The sequence below is a fragment of the Arachis duranensis genome, chromosome 3 (genome assembly GCF_000817695.3).
Source record: "Arachis duranensis cultivar V14167 chromosome 3, aradu.V14167.gnm2.J7QH, whole genome shotgun sequence".
NCBI lineage: Eukaryota > Viridiplantae > Streptophyta > Magnoliopsida > Fabales > Fabaceae > Arachis > Arachis duranensis.
The window spans coordinates 29,622,180-29,637,818 of NC_029774.3; the positions used below are offsets into that span (position 1 = coordinate 29,622,180).

Sequence of the window (15,639 nt, forward strand, 5' to 3'; positions counted from 1 at the left end):
ACCATTTAAAGTATTATCATTTAAAGTATTTATTTATGTACTAGAATATTCTGTATTTATTAGAGTCTATCAATACTCTTCTTTAATTGATAGTTACAAATCATAAAATTTATTGCCTCCAACACTTCTCTAATTTAATTATTTAAATATAAAAATATCTTGATTATATACCTTGAAATGAGCCTGTATTGAATAATTGGATGCAAAATGCACGATATATTTTGTAGTTTATAATTTTTATAATTTTTTTAACTGAAAAACATAAGTTATGTTTTATTTTTTATTTTTTTCTTACAAAATACAAGTTAAGTTGCATTTTTTTAATACACACAAAATGTAGTTTACGTTTTATTTTTATTTATTTATTTAAATAAAACACAAGTTTAGTTTTGCTTTTGCTTTTTCTTTTAATGGGTTGTTTTAGGCAAAACTTAAGTTGCATAATTTTTTTATAATAAATAAATAAATATTATTTTTAGAAAGAAATTAAAATGATTTTATTTACTGAAATCTATTTTTTTTATCTCACACACAATTTGCTTAGTATCTAAGCGACCTACATCATATTTCTCTATTTCATTTAAACACCGAGTAAATTGCATTACACTTTCTTCAATTCGCTTAGACATTGGGCGAATTGCATCAAAATGAAACAATTCGCCTAGTGATTAGGCGAACTGTACCAACCTCAAATTCTATAAATACAGTGAGTGTGAAGTGAATTCACTCGCTCCAAATCTCACCTGCACAATTTTCACTTTTTTCTCTCACTTTGTTACTTGTAAAATATTCCAGACATTATTGTTAATCATTCATTATGATGAAAAAATATTATTAGATCATAATTAAGAGGTTATATTTAGTTCTTCTCAATCGATATTTATTGATATGCCACCAAAGGTGAAATGTGTAGTGACGCTGCATAAGTTTGTTTTATATGTTATTGGTTAGCAACACAAAAAAATTGGTAAAAAAAATTTACTACAGATATTCAATAGAAGTAAATGATTATTTTTGTTAGATATTATTTTAATAAGTATGAATTAATAAGTAATTTTGTTGTATTGGACTATTTGATAACGTTATTCTTATTTGTTTAGTGTAGGTATCACCTATATGATGATGCGTAAAGTTAATCAGGAGCTAGCACAATCATTTTTCAGAATTCATATTTTGGAGTTGTTTATTTTTCTGGTTGATTTGTGTGAGGAGAGTTCTTTAGAAGTTAGTGATGACACTTAGTTGGGTGGGTTTGCAATAAAGCTAAGAATATTAGAAGATTGATGATGCCACATAAAGGCATCAATAAGGAGTCAAATCATGAAGATCCAAATATACTGCCAAAGGACATGTGGCAAACAGATGTTGAAAACAATGAGGGCTTTGTAATTGGAGATCCAATGATCGATTCATAACAAGTTAACCTTGTATCCGATAGTGAGCAAGTAAAAGTTGAACCAGTTGATATTCCTGATGAGGAGGATGAGAATAATGAAGAGATGAACTACTTCACAAACTTACAACTTTCACTAACTTAGCCTGCTATTTTCTAGCCATATAATCACCCCCTCATTTTTTCACGTTAAATCTCGATGCAATGAACTAAGATTGATCTTTTGGACAGGGAGACCTCGATAGTGATCCGACCAACGAATTCGTAGTTGGGCAACTGTTTGAGAATAAGGGAAAAGTTCTTTTGGCAATTAAAAAGTATAAAATTAGGAGGACTGTGTAGTATATAAGATATTAAAGAGTGACCATTTGAAGTATTCAGTATAGTACATTAAGTTTGGAGCGAGTTGTCAATGGAACATACACATTTTCTAATATCGAAGGAATGAAAAATGGGAGATGAGGACATACAATTGTACTCATTCTTGTATGCAAACATCAACAGGACAGGATCGTTGAAGGTTGGAATCAAAAGTGATAGCTCAAGCAATCTTTAAAATGGTAAAAGCCGATCTGACCATTAGCATAAAGATTTTGCAAGGATCTGTTGAGACCAGCATTGCCAACAAAGCATCCTAAAGAAAGATTTGTCTTGTAAAATAGAGGGTAATCACTAGAATATACAGAGATTGAGAAGAATCATACAATGAGTTTGTTAGGTGGTTGCATTGCAGATGTACTTACCAAGTATGTGTCATTACCTTGCCTTTAGTTACATATGCAATATTAAACGAGTTTATGTTCTAAGCGTTGTCGTGGTATAGGCATATGGGTTCAACTTGTAATTTAACTATATCGTGGTGATGAAGACAGTACTGTATTTTATCGGGCATTTTAGACATTTTCACCATGTGTTGATGTTTACAAGCACTGTAAACTACACACTTTTATTGATAGTACTCACTTGTATGGTAAATATGGAGGCACTTTGCTTATGGCTACTGTCTAAGATGAAAATTCAAATATATTACCTATTGCATTTGCAATAGTAGAGGGAGAGACGAAGGAAGTCTAGTCAATTTTTCTAACTTACCTTAGGCAGCATGTCACACCTCAACCTGGTATCTTGGTAATTTCTGATAAGCACAAGTCAATTGATGCCACGTTGAAAGCTAATGGAAGTGGTTGAAAATTGTCGCTTCTAGGTCTTTTGTACAAGACATACTGTGGCCAACTTCATGAAGCATTTCAAGAACAAAAATTTATGCAAGGTACTTGTCAATGTAGCATATTCAAAATCATGAAGGGAGTTCAGTCACTACTTTGGTTAATTGAGGGAAGAAAACGTGGCTATTACCAACTAGTTAGAGAAAATGCCACAATCAATCTAGGCACATTATGCTGATAAAGGTCATAGGTTTGAGGCATGACCACAAATATATCTAAGTGTTTCAATGGTGTTATGAAGGCCACATGCAATCTACCAATCACTACTCTTGTCAAGTCAACATACTTTCGTTTGGGTGAGCTGTTTGCAAGAAAGGGCACCGAGGCTTAGGCATAAGTGGGTGGGGTTGAATTTTCGCAGATACTAATGAAGGAAGTTGAGTTTAATTGCACATCATCACTATGAATATTTACCGGATTTGATCATTCTAAGTCATACTTCACTGTGGAGTAGTTGGTAGCAGTACTAGGATCTAGACAACAGAGTTATACCAAGTCTTACTCGATGAAGGTAAATGCGATTTTGGATATTTCCAAGCTCTTCATATTCCTTGTCGACATGTTCTAGTAGTGTGCTCCCATGATAGACTTCATTGGAAGGATTTTGTGCACCGTATGTATCGCATGGATACCATTTTTATTTATAGAATGGAGTTTAGACCGATTAGTCATCAAGAAGACTGGCTAGTATATAATGGACCCAGTATTCGGTCCCTTAAATGATGCGAGTGAACAATTATTTAACCATCTGATGTTTTATAACATGAAAGTGCTTACAAAATAAATATTAACAAAATAACTGAAATAACATAACAAAATAAATCCTAAATCCAATTACTAATAGCAGCATATGATGTTTCATTAAGTTGTCTGAAATAATGTAACAAAATAAATCCTAATAACAAGTATTGCTAAAAATATACACCAAACTAAGCTCAATGTCGACCACCGCGTCCACCATGCACTCGTTTTTTGTGGTGACTCATGACAACCATCTATCCCACAAGCAGGAGGATGGATCTCCCTTTGTCCTCTACCGAGTGGTGGTGCATCAGCAAATGGTATATCAACAGGGGACTCCATCTGCGAGTGGTGCATTGGCGGAAACTGCATCAATAGGGCGTGCATCAGCGGCTACTCTATCATCCATATATGGCATCATGTCTCCCCTAAGAGTCTCATATCAGAAAGATCCTGACAACGAATCATCATCCATATGTCTTGGGGCATAGAATGATAGTGGCAGGTAGGCATACATCTATGTGAAATGGGGTGTAGTATATGCAGGGCTACCATATACACGCATGGCATCCACAGGCGCATCCAGAAAGGACGGTAGCTAATAAGTCAGATTTACATATTTTAAAAATTTTCAGAGATTATTTTAAAACTTTTTAACTCTTCGAAGACGGTTTTGTACTTTATCTTAGGGACTGATTTGTGCAGATCGCACATGTAGACACTTAACAGTCACGCGTGAAAGTTAACATTTCACGTCAGCAGTCGCTGTTAGTGACTAATGGAAGAGGACTGTATTATCTAACAGAAATAAACATTAGGGACTGTTTTGTGTATTTTAAAAATTGAAAGACTAAAATGTCTAATTTTAAAATTCTTAGATATTGATTTGGGTAATTACTCTATAAATTTTTTTGGCTTTTAAATTTCTTGAATAAATTTATTGTGAAATTGAGATTTTAGAAAAAATAATTTTGTATTAATGTGAAAAATTTAATGTCTTTTGAATTAATATTAGGGCAATTTACACATTTAAAACAATTGGAACTCAAATTTACATAAATACAACATTCTCAATTAGTTTACATTTCGATCCTAACACAAATTTATGTAAATCGTTATAGGCTATCGAATTTTTAAATTTTTCATGTAAACGGCCATACCCTTTCTGCGGATTACGTGTGAGCACTAGTAAACATAAACCGCTGCAGCTTAAAGAGAATTATGCACAAAAAATGAAGTGCAGAAACCACTATATAGTACCATAGATTATGAATGAATTTAGTGACGTAATCTGCAGTAGCCTGCAGTAGATTACGTATTAAATATTTTTTAAATAAATTAAATATTTTAAGTTAAATAATTTTATAATCTTATATTAAATTTTTTATAATAAAAAGTCTAAAATTTATTTTGTTATCTAAATAAAATTTAAGATAAATAAAAATAAAAAAATTATACATAACTTACGTAAAATAACATGTGATATTGATATATATAATAATATATAGATGCATAGTAAGTACTAACTATTAAAATATATGTTAACCATGTTGAATTAATTATAAATCCTATTTAAATAACTTGATGTAAATTTATTTAATCAAAAAGTCCAAACATATGTTTTATAAATTTTAGAAAAATGTTAGGATCATTGTTAAAATATAATTTTGTGACTTATTTTAGATATAATTATTTAAGGTGACAAAATGATTATTATATTATATCAGCTTTTTTAAAATAGGTAAGACGTGTATGAATTTTTAGATTAAATAAATTTACATCAAGTGATTTAAATAGGATTTATGGCTAATTCAACATAGTTTATATATATATTTCAATAGTTAGTATGTATGTATCACAAGTTATTCTAAGTAAATTATGTATAAATTGTTTATTGTTATTTTTATTTATCTTAAATTTTATTTAGATAACAAAATTAAATTTTAAACTTTTTATTATGAAAAATTTAATATAAGATTATAAAATTATTTAATTTAAAAAATTAATTTATCCAAAAAAAATATTCAATATGTAATTTATGACAAACTATAACAAATTATGTCACTAAATTTATTCATAATCCGCGGTATCTTATAGCGATTTTAGCACTTCAATTCTTGTATATAATTCTCCTTAGGCGGCGGTGGTTTATGTTTACAAGTAAGTGCTCACATGTAATTCGCGGCAGAATACGGCAGTTTACATAAAAATTTAAAAAATTCTGTAATCTATAACGATTTGTATAGATTAGAGTTAGGATCAAAATGTAAATTGTTTGAGAATGTTATATTTGTATAAATTTAAGTTCTAATTATTTTAAATGTGTGAATTGATTAGTTTAAAACTTTAAATAGTTTAATTATTTTTTTTCTTAAATCTTTTACTTTGCCTCATCAGAATCAGCAGTAGAGACATAAACCATAATCCATACTCTAATCTTATTCATAGTTAATATATGCACAAAGGTTAATAAATTAAAAGCACAGACAACAGTAAATAAACATAAAAAAATGGTGAAAAATCCAAAGTTTACTTTGACAAGTAAAAATCTAATTTTTCATTTCATAGTATACCTACATAATAAACAGATTATCAAGTGAGAAATAAAGCACTATGTTAACTGTACCATGATAGATGAAATTAGAACAAAATTTTTATCCAACAAATATAAGGAGAAGAAAAATTTGAAAAAGACAGACCAGAAAAAATAATTATGCAAGGACTTACTAATGGTTCATGGTCCACGGCAACAACGAGAACCCAAAACCAGAAGACAATGTGTGATGACTCCACGATGGTCCACGATCTACGGTGACTCGGCGACGATGAATACCCAAAATCAGAAGGCGTTTCAACGAGTTGTTTCTGTTACCGGCAACAAGGCGAGAGGATCGACGAGACGCCGGCAAGTGTGAAAGAGAAGATACTCGAGTGAGACTGAGAGAGACTCTAGTGGCAGTGAGAGAGAAGAGAGTTTGAGTATGAAATTTGAGAGTATGAAGATGGGTTGAAAGAACCAGTAAAACAAAAAAAAGTGTTTTTTTTTTAATATTTTTCAGTTTTTTTAGATATGTTTATTTTTTTTATATGAACAATGATGAAAAATTAGTGTTTATTAAAGTAAAATTTTTGTAGTGTGAATGAATAATTACGTGTGTTTTTGTTTTATTTTTTACATTATTTAAAGTTTAAATTTTGTTATTTGTTTATATTTTTAACGTATTGTATATATGAATTTATCATTCTACAGAAGAAGCAAACACCTATCACCTAGCTCTTAAGTTTTAAACATGTGAAAAATATTTCTCAAACTAATTACTTCTTTAATGTTTTAGTTCGTTACAAAATGAACGTATCTAGACAAATGTTTGTTCCGATACATTAATATTTTAATCAATCAATAAAATAGAAAAGTGAAGTAGATATAAAGTAGTCAAAATCCGTATTTTCTATAAATATCTTTCAACATTATTCTTTAGCAAATTTTTTGGTGTCAATCAGTTTCGTGGCGAATTTGCAAAAATTACTTTTTATAGTAAATTTTAAATATTTAAAAATAATTTAGTTTTATATTTTTTAAANATTTTTATAATTTTTTTTAGTAAATTAGAGAATTATATATAAGCAGGATATCACGCAACTTCTTCTCATTTATCGGCGGAAGACGGGTGGGCTGCTGCCTGCTGGTGATACGGGGGTTGTTGGTTGTTACACCTTGCAGTTCAAATCCCCAGGCTTCCACTCCCCTCTCACTTTTCATTATTCATCGGACAGTTTCTCCCAACTAACTCCCTCTACCATCTTCGCTCAACTGCTACGCCGGAATGGAGGAACCGCCACCACCGCCCACCTCCGCCATCCCCAACGCCCGCACCCGGAGCTACTGGCGATGGAGTAAGCAAGACTTCTTTCCGGAGCCCTCATTTCAGAGCTTCACCACCTACCGGGCCGCCCTTGCCTCCGCGTGCCCCCGTCTCAGGGATCGCCTCCTCAGCCGCTCCTCTGACAACAACGAGCTCAACGTCCTCCCTCAGGCTAGCGAGAATCCCATGCGCCGCTGCCTCACCGCCTGGGACCTCACCTGGCTCGCTTTCGGCTCCGTCGTCGGCTCCGGAATCTTTGTAATCACCGGCCAGGAGGCCCGCACCGACGCCGGTCCCGCCATCGTTCTCTCCTACGCCATCTCTGGCTTCTCCGCCCTCCTCTCCGCCCTCTGCTACACCGAGTTCGCAGTCGACGTCCCCGTCGCCGGCGGCTCTTTCTCCTTCCTCCGCATTGAGCTTGGTGACTTCATTGCCTTCCTTGCCGCCGGAAACATCCTCCTCGAGGCTGTTGTAGGCGCTGCCGGCCTCGGCCGTTCGTGGTCCTCTTATTTTGCCAGTATGATCAAGAACGATCCGGATTTCTTCCGGATCCGGGTGAATTCCTTCCAAGAAGGGTTCAACATGCTGGATCCAATTGCTGTTGTCGTTCTTTTTATCGCCAACGGTGTTGCAATGAGCAGCACTAGGAATACCTCAATCCTGAATTCGCTCAGCTCCATTGTCACTACGCTTGTTATTGTGTTCATCATCGTAGTTGGATTTGTTCACGGTAAAGCCTCAAACCTGACGCCATTCTTTCCTATGGGGATGAAGGGAGTGTTCAATGCTGCTGCGGTTGTGTATTGGTCTTATACAGGCTTCGACATGGTGGCAACTATGGCTGAGGAAACCAAGAACCCTGCCAGGGATATACCCATTGGTTTGGTTGGTTCCATGTCGATGATCACGGTTATTTACTGCTTGATGGCTTTGGCGCTTGTGTCAATGGTGAATTACACTCAGATCGATGTAGATGCGGCTTATTCCGTGGCGTTCGTTCAGATCGGAATGAAGTGGGCTAAGTACCTTGTGAGTATCTGTGCATTGAAAGGAATGACCACAAGCTTGCTTGTTGGGTCAATGGGGCAAGCAAGGTATATGACACAAATTGCAAGGTCTCACATGATTCCTCCCTTCTTTGCACTGGTTCATCCCAAAACTGGTACCCCTGTCAATGCCACCTTGGTTATCACTTTGCTGAGCTCCATTGTTGGGCTTTTCTCAAGCTTGGACGTTTTGTCCAATGTCTTCTCCATTAGTACTCTTTTCATTTTCATGCTCATGGCTGTCGCGCTTTTGGTGAGGAGGTACTACGTCAGGCAGAAGACGTCCCAAGAGGATTTGATGAGGGTTCTTGGCTGCTTGTTCGTGATCATTGCATCTTCTGCCGTAGGGACTGCTCTTTGGAACGCCAATAAACTGGGTTGGATTGGGTATACAGTGGCTGCAGTTGTGTGGCTAATAGGTACATTGGCAATGAGCTTCCTTCCCAAGCAAAGGACTCCAAAGGTTTGGGGTGTTCCGTTGGTTCCGTGGTTGCCTTCTCTGTCAATTGCTACCAACCTCTTCTTGATAGGCTCATTGGAACCCGACGCTTTCTGGAGGTTCTTCCTTTGCACTGCGTTTATGCTTCTCTATTACATTTTTGTGGGAGTACACGCAACTTATGATGTGGAGCATCAAAATAGCCAGGATTTCAAAGATGTGAAGCCAACGGACGAACCCAACCACGCTCCTTTTGTCACATAGTTTCAGAGTTGAATGGCACTAAGAATTTGATGTACAGAAATAGCACATCCTCTACATTTTTCAAGAAATGTCAGAACGAGTTCAGTCCTTCCCTTTGATGGCAACAACTATGCTGCAGTGGTAAAATACAGTTCATGTCTTGCCCAATTTTCGCAATGTGAATATTCGTTTTTTCCCCTTCCGGACATTTTTAAATATTCTTGCTTTTGTTGGATAATATGTGCTTATTTGGTAGGGTTTTTTTTTTTTTTTACAAATAAGTTAAACGCAATATTTACTAATATATGTAATTATGTGAGTATTTATATTTTTTTCTAAGATTACACATCTCGAGATACATGTTTATTTTTTACAAGGAGTCTATTCGTACTTTCGTAGGTATATTGTTTACACGTAAATGAAATATAGTGAATAGTCTTTTTCTTTCCTCTAAAAGATTACAATTTTAAAAAAATAAATCGTAAATGATGCAAATGTTAAAGTAACTGCCAACTATATGTTTTATTTGACAAAAATGAACCAAATGTATATAAGTATATAAAAAAATTGACTAAACATTTAGTTTAGTTTGTTAAATTTTTTGTGGTTATTTTGTTATTTACACCTTTTAAAGTTCATTTTGTTAAAATCATAATCTTTTAAGAATCAAAATGGTAATTTACTTGGCAATTTTTTTAATCTATTTAAAGAGATCCACGTAAGTATCTATCACAATTTACTCATTCATCTTGTCTCTTTATCTTCTAATTTACTCATTCACCTTTAAAACGCATTTTTTTCATAATATTTTCCATAATGTTTTCCAATCCTCGAGCATATTTTTCATAAATCTATTTTATTTTGTTTTCTTAATCTATGCACAAAGGAGCTCATATATGAATATATAACAAATCATAAATCATTCTATAACCAATATTTTAACTTCAAAAAAAATACAACAATGATTTCAAACTCACCAATTATCATATAAAATATTTTAAAATAAATAAATGGTTTGGACTCATGTTCAAACATTCAATACATTGTCCATGAATAGATAAAGTGCTTTTATAGTCCGATAAATACAACAATCATAAAAAACAGAAGACATTCAAATGAATGAACCCAAAAATGAACTACATGTAGTGTGTATGAGTGTGTTGTGTGCGTGTGTTTGGTGCATGGGCTGACTAATCCACCTGACCAAAAAAACAAAAAACAAAAGACATTCAAATTAAAATTCTTCATACATAAATGATTGTAGTTTTGCTCCCAAAAAGGGCATCATATTTGAATCTTACACTCCATTAATATGGTTACCCTTCAAAAAGAAACTAAATAAAATAAAATCTGAGGCAAAATTCACATTTACAAAGGTTAATAGATATATCACATTTGTAGGATATAATAAAATCTACCAAGTTGAATCAACAACAAAAGCACTCATGATCGAACATAGATGATTAAAAATTATCAAGAAGAGCGGAAATTAATATTTCTTACATCTCTAATTCATTGTTCAAGACTTTTGAGGTGAAGTTGAAAGTTACAAACAATGAGAATAGCTAATGCACTTTTGATAACCTTATTTTATAGTGCACTAAATTGTTATTAATAGATGCAACTACTAAGCTAACCTCTTCTTTTAAAGGAACCATGGACTAACCCTAATGAAAAAAGATTGTTTTCAATATGTTTTTTTCTGAAATCAAACACATAAAAACAAAAAGAACTAGTCTCCATCTCAAGACATTATTCTTACCAAAGCAGCTCAGGAATAAATCATCTATACTTATGCAACTGCCTCATAGTGCATTAGCCAAAGACTTTTTTTTGCAAAGAAAAATATCTTTATATCAATTGATTTAGTTAAATGAATTAGACTCAACACTTACATGAAGTAGCCTCTTTTTACTGCCAAGAAATATTAAAGTTGTTAGTACCTTGAATTAAAGAGTTTCTTACCTCTGATGAACATGAATTAAAGTTCAGAGGTTTTTTTTATCTTGCCAACTTTTTCTCTGAAACATCAAATATAAAAATAAAAAGGAAAAAAAAAGGGAAGAAAACAAAGTTAGCCTACACAGAATGACAAAAGTGACTAAGAAAATCATGGTTTTAATAGCCTCCACAAAATGTATATATGAAGTATACTGAGTATGTAAAATAATGTTATTGAGATATTTTATGAAATCTTACGGGATTAAACATGATTTGATTTAAGCTTTCTAGCTAATTGAGATATTATATGCTCTTGTTAGATTATCAATGAAACCAATTATACTGTTGGTTCTTTGGCTTTGGATTGCAGTAACGGGAAGCAATTAATCATTTTTTCTCTTGAGGCTAATGATATTAATAGGAATTGTATATTTACATGTAAAAGTATATATGTAGATATTTGAATTGCATACAAAACCTAATCACTAACATAAAACTACATTGAATAAGTGGCTGATGAACAATCACAATGATGATACAGTTTAATCAAACATCAATCATGTGTATGAATATCCTTTACAATTTTCAATTTCCAGTTTATTAAAACCCGAGTCATAGGCCAACTTGATGACAACCTGAAGCTTATATCACCAAAATAAAAAGCTAGAAATCAAACAAAACAGCAATATCTAATGGCAGAGAAGAATAGAGGAAGAAAATAACAATTTAAAACTATTCCAAGACATCTAGCTCAAACTATGATATGTTATTCTACAAAGTATTTTATTTATTTTTAAAACAAAAATATTTAACTGGTCCAGAACCTTATATAATCATCCAGAGATAACAGCGTATTTCACCATATTCATCATTAAGTTGAATTAAAACTAATGCAAACTGCAATTCAAGTACCAATGCCACCAGTTTGGGTCTCTCACTCATAGATCATGAGTTTATCAAATGAAAAAATAAGTCTTAGATACTACTGACCAATATAGCAAGCAGTATCGATACCTACCAATTTGATTGGAGACAATGCAGGTTCCTTGCCTCTTCAATGAGCCAACTTTTGCTCCCTAAAAGCTCAATAAGATCCTCAAGAATGCTAAACGCTAGTGACATGGAATTTGCATCATGGAATCTGCAAATGAATTTTGTGATATAAATATCTCTATTAGTATCAAACACCAAAATGCAAATATATAATAGTAAAGTAAACTACAAATTGATCTTCCAAGAAACGTAAAATTAGAGACCAAACAGCCAATTTATAATTTTCTTCTGCCTTTTCAAGTAGTAAACTACAGATTGATCTTCCAAACAGAAGATACAAATTCTGATTCCATGAAAAAATGCTACAACTTGCACTAACCCAATGGCAAGGAAGAATATGGTGGAAAATATTCAGTAGAAGGCATTTTTGTTTAAAGGAAAACACATGTTCATATATGGATTAGTGCAAAAAATTAATTTATGAACAAAAAAATTACTAATTAATCTCTTTTTATTATATTAATATAGTTAATAGAAGACAAACACAGTAAGTTATCCAATAACAAAATGTGATGAAATAGTGGAAGCATGTATGTTTTCATGCAAAGGTGTACTAAATAGAACATGATATATACGTCATGATGCTAAAATGAAACAGCAGAAGCATCACATAATATTTTTCAGTATCTCTTACAAAATTGTGATGCTTTGAGAAGCTTAATGAGAAAGGGAGCACAATTTTAAAAACTGGTCATAGACTAACTCATACTACAAAAGTTGGTCATGAGGTCGCAGATCTAGATAAGCAAAACATTTAATCAGAACTTTGAAAAAAATCACTAAGACAGTTTTGAACATAATGTACGTAGTAATCACATCATGACTTATCTCCATCTGAAAGATAAAATAAATAAATAAACATCATCGGCCACCCAGAAATAAAATCTAGACAACATAAGCATTAAGGCCAAAAGGATGAACGAAATTTCATGTCAATAGAAAATGCCCCATTACTCTCCATACAAAACCAAAAAAAAAAATTTTTGTATCCAACTCCAGGCTCCAGCTAGACAGAACAACAATTAAAAGAAATTAAAAGAAGGGTGAAGAAAAAATCTATGAAATAAGAATTCTAAAAGTAGAGTTAGATCACTAACTTTCTACCATAAGACCACTTTCACTCTGACTTGCAGGACCAGACACCACCATAAGCCGTACCTTTCACACCATCAACCATTTTATTAAGTCTTTCTTCTAATTATTATAGCTACAGAAACAAAATGTGTCCTAAATTACTAATTAAAAAGATTTTACAACTGTCTTCAATTTGCATTGTCCAACAATAAAATTGGTAACTATAATAAGAAACAGATTACATATTTTAATCTATATAATTTATTCTTAATGAGATGAAATGAGTATGCGAGATTGTTACAGTGTTACTCTTGCTAAAAAACACGAAAGGATAAAAATTTTTAGCACATATATGCATATAATCACCGAAGGATGAATCTAATGCATGCTTTGAATTAGTTATTTTTGGAAGGGTGTGTAAATATAGCATTAAATAGAAATAGTTGAAAAATAACAAAACACACATTATCAACACCTTGAAAATCATGTTTAACTTTTAAAAAACTAATTAAGGAAGAGAAGCCAATGCAACAATTATATAAATGGACCAATGAAAAAATCAGGTAATTCCAAAAACAAAATTAAAGCCAGCAAATAATATTTACTCTTGTTTTTATCCCTTATATTATTTGTGTACTATTTATTACAAATGCTAAGTAATAACAAATCAATATAAGTTTCTTCTCCAAAACTGCAAAACTGTCCAGGCATCCATTAGAATTAGGGAGGTTATTCTTGCTTATGGCTACTTCCCACTCTCTCAATTATTGGTATCTTTTCCATTGAGGTGGCTGAACAGAATTAAAATTTAGATATAAATTTTCAACCAAATCATAATTAAGCACGCACATCAAACCTACCATGTGCCCAGAAGAAATCAGATAATCATGAGAAAACAAAATGTAAATTATACACACCATGACCCAATTTTAAGCTAATCAATTTAGAAAATAAACCCAAAATCTTTCAAATAAATAGGATCACTTAAAAATTGGCAATATTACATCATGCAGTCATATCTCAAGGTCAACTAAAAAATGCCAAACTTAGAAATATTGGCTGGATGCAAAGACAGACCCACACTTCAAGACCCAAAAAGAGAATATACATCAATGAGATAGTTATTCATCACTACAAATGCATTACACGCATTGACTATGCAATGGCTCCCTATACAACTGCAATATTAACCTCTCTTCCCCTTCCATTCCCTTTCCCTTTCCTTCCCCTTCCCCATTCCCCTTCCCTTTCCCTTTCCTTCCCTTAAATCTGAAGCATTCCCAAAGACTCGGAAATTATTCCGTTTTGCTAAATCAGGGTTTAAGGAATACTTTAACTTTTTCCAAGACGTTGCAAAACGAAATTAGTCAATCAAAACTCAATTACTTTCAAATTCACTAAAACTCCTCCAAATGTAGTTCTTAAATCAAATTCAAAACATAAGTCTATTCATATTTAAATTGACCTCAAAAACACAATACTTTTCTTAAATAAAATAAAATCGAAGATAATTCTTTTCTAAATAAATAGAACGCAAAATATAATACTTTTATTAATAATTAAAACTCAACTTAGTGCTTCCATAACTCAAAATCATAGCATAATTCATTCTTTTGATCTTTTCTTAGTAAATCAAAATCAGAAAATACAATTTCTTAAAAATCTAAATTTCCCTAAATAAAATTTTAAACAAAGTCTTAAATTTTATAACGAAATTTCGGCACCACTCCCCCTAAAACTCGGACTTTATCACCCTTCTCAGGTCCCAACTAAACCATTTTCAAATCAGATCATTTCCAAAATCAAATCATTTTCAAAAGATCAAACTCATTTTCAAAACTCTAGAAAACCAATTCAACAACAGCCAGTTTAACAAAATCAATCAGCAATTCAATCAAACAAACAGTCGTATTCATCCAAAACAGGCCAGACAATTCATAAGACTTACATAATCACCAAAAATATATTTCTCAATCAATATCCATTTATAACAATCCTGAAATATAAAACAAGTCTTTAGATAAACCCCTCCCTCGAGAAGTCGAAACCCAAAAACCAAACACGTCAAAGGAACCTTTTTCTCTCGGCCCACAATCAGCAGTAGCCACAACAACAGCTCCGCTTACTTTCACAACAACCAAAACAACTTTAATTGTAACATGCAACCTCGGTAACTCATTCCTAAAACATTAACATCACGAACCTTAATAATACATGGTGAATGTTATGGTGCCTATCACATTGTCCTAAGTTACTAAAAAGAATAAATAAATAATATTTAATAAATTTTACATAATTTATTTTTTACTTTAAACATTTTATTTTTTTTTAAAAGATAAATTAAGCAATTTAGACACCATAACAAACTCGGCATAATACATAACAGAATATTAACGCGAGCTTTCTAAAACTCACCATAATACAAACATGCAGTGACGATAACGTTCCCGGAAATTCAAAAGAATGAAAACTCGAAGCAAGAACCTTGCCGGCGGTGGATCTCAGTGACGGCACCGTTCTCTGGCGACAGAATCTCGGAGGCGCATCTTCAGCAGCGGCGACGGAGCACGCGACGGCGGCTGGGCGCGGCGGCAGTGGCAGAACCGGCTTCTCCCCTCCC

At 32.8% G+C, this 15,639-nt stretch overlaps 1 protein-coding gene and 1 long non-coding RNA gene across 2 annotated transcripts; one reads left to right on the top strand and one right to left on the bottom strand.

Moving 5' to 3' along the window:
• Nucleotides 1-7,027: 7,027 nt before the first annotated feature.
• LOC107478420 (cationic amino acid transporter 8, vacuolar-like) lies at nt 7,028-9,153 on the top strand. Its single transcript, XM_016098557.3, has one exon. It carries the CDS (start codon nt 7,185-7,187, stop codon nt 8,970-8,972), a length of 1,788 nt encoding a protein of 595 aa, XP_015954043.1. The 5' UTR covers nt 7,028-7,184; the 3' UTR covers nt 8,973-9,153.
• A 778-nt stretch (nt 9,154-9,931) lies between these two features.
• On the bottom strand, nt 9,932-15,631 carry LOC107478421 (uncharacterized). The gene is made up of 4 exons (XR_001589939.3): nt 15,435-15,631; nt 11,911-12,033; nt 10,917-10,972; nt 9,932-10,150 (listed from the first exon to the last, which is right to left on the bottom strand). It is a non-coding gene; the product is annotated as an uncharacterized LOC107478421 (long non-coding RNA).
• Between the last annotated feature and the right edge of the window lie 8 nt (nt 15,632-15,639).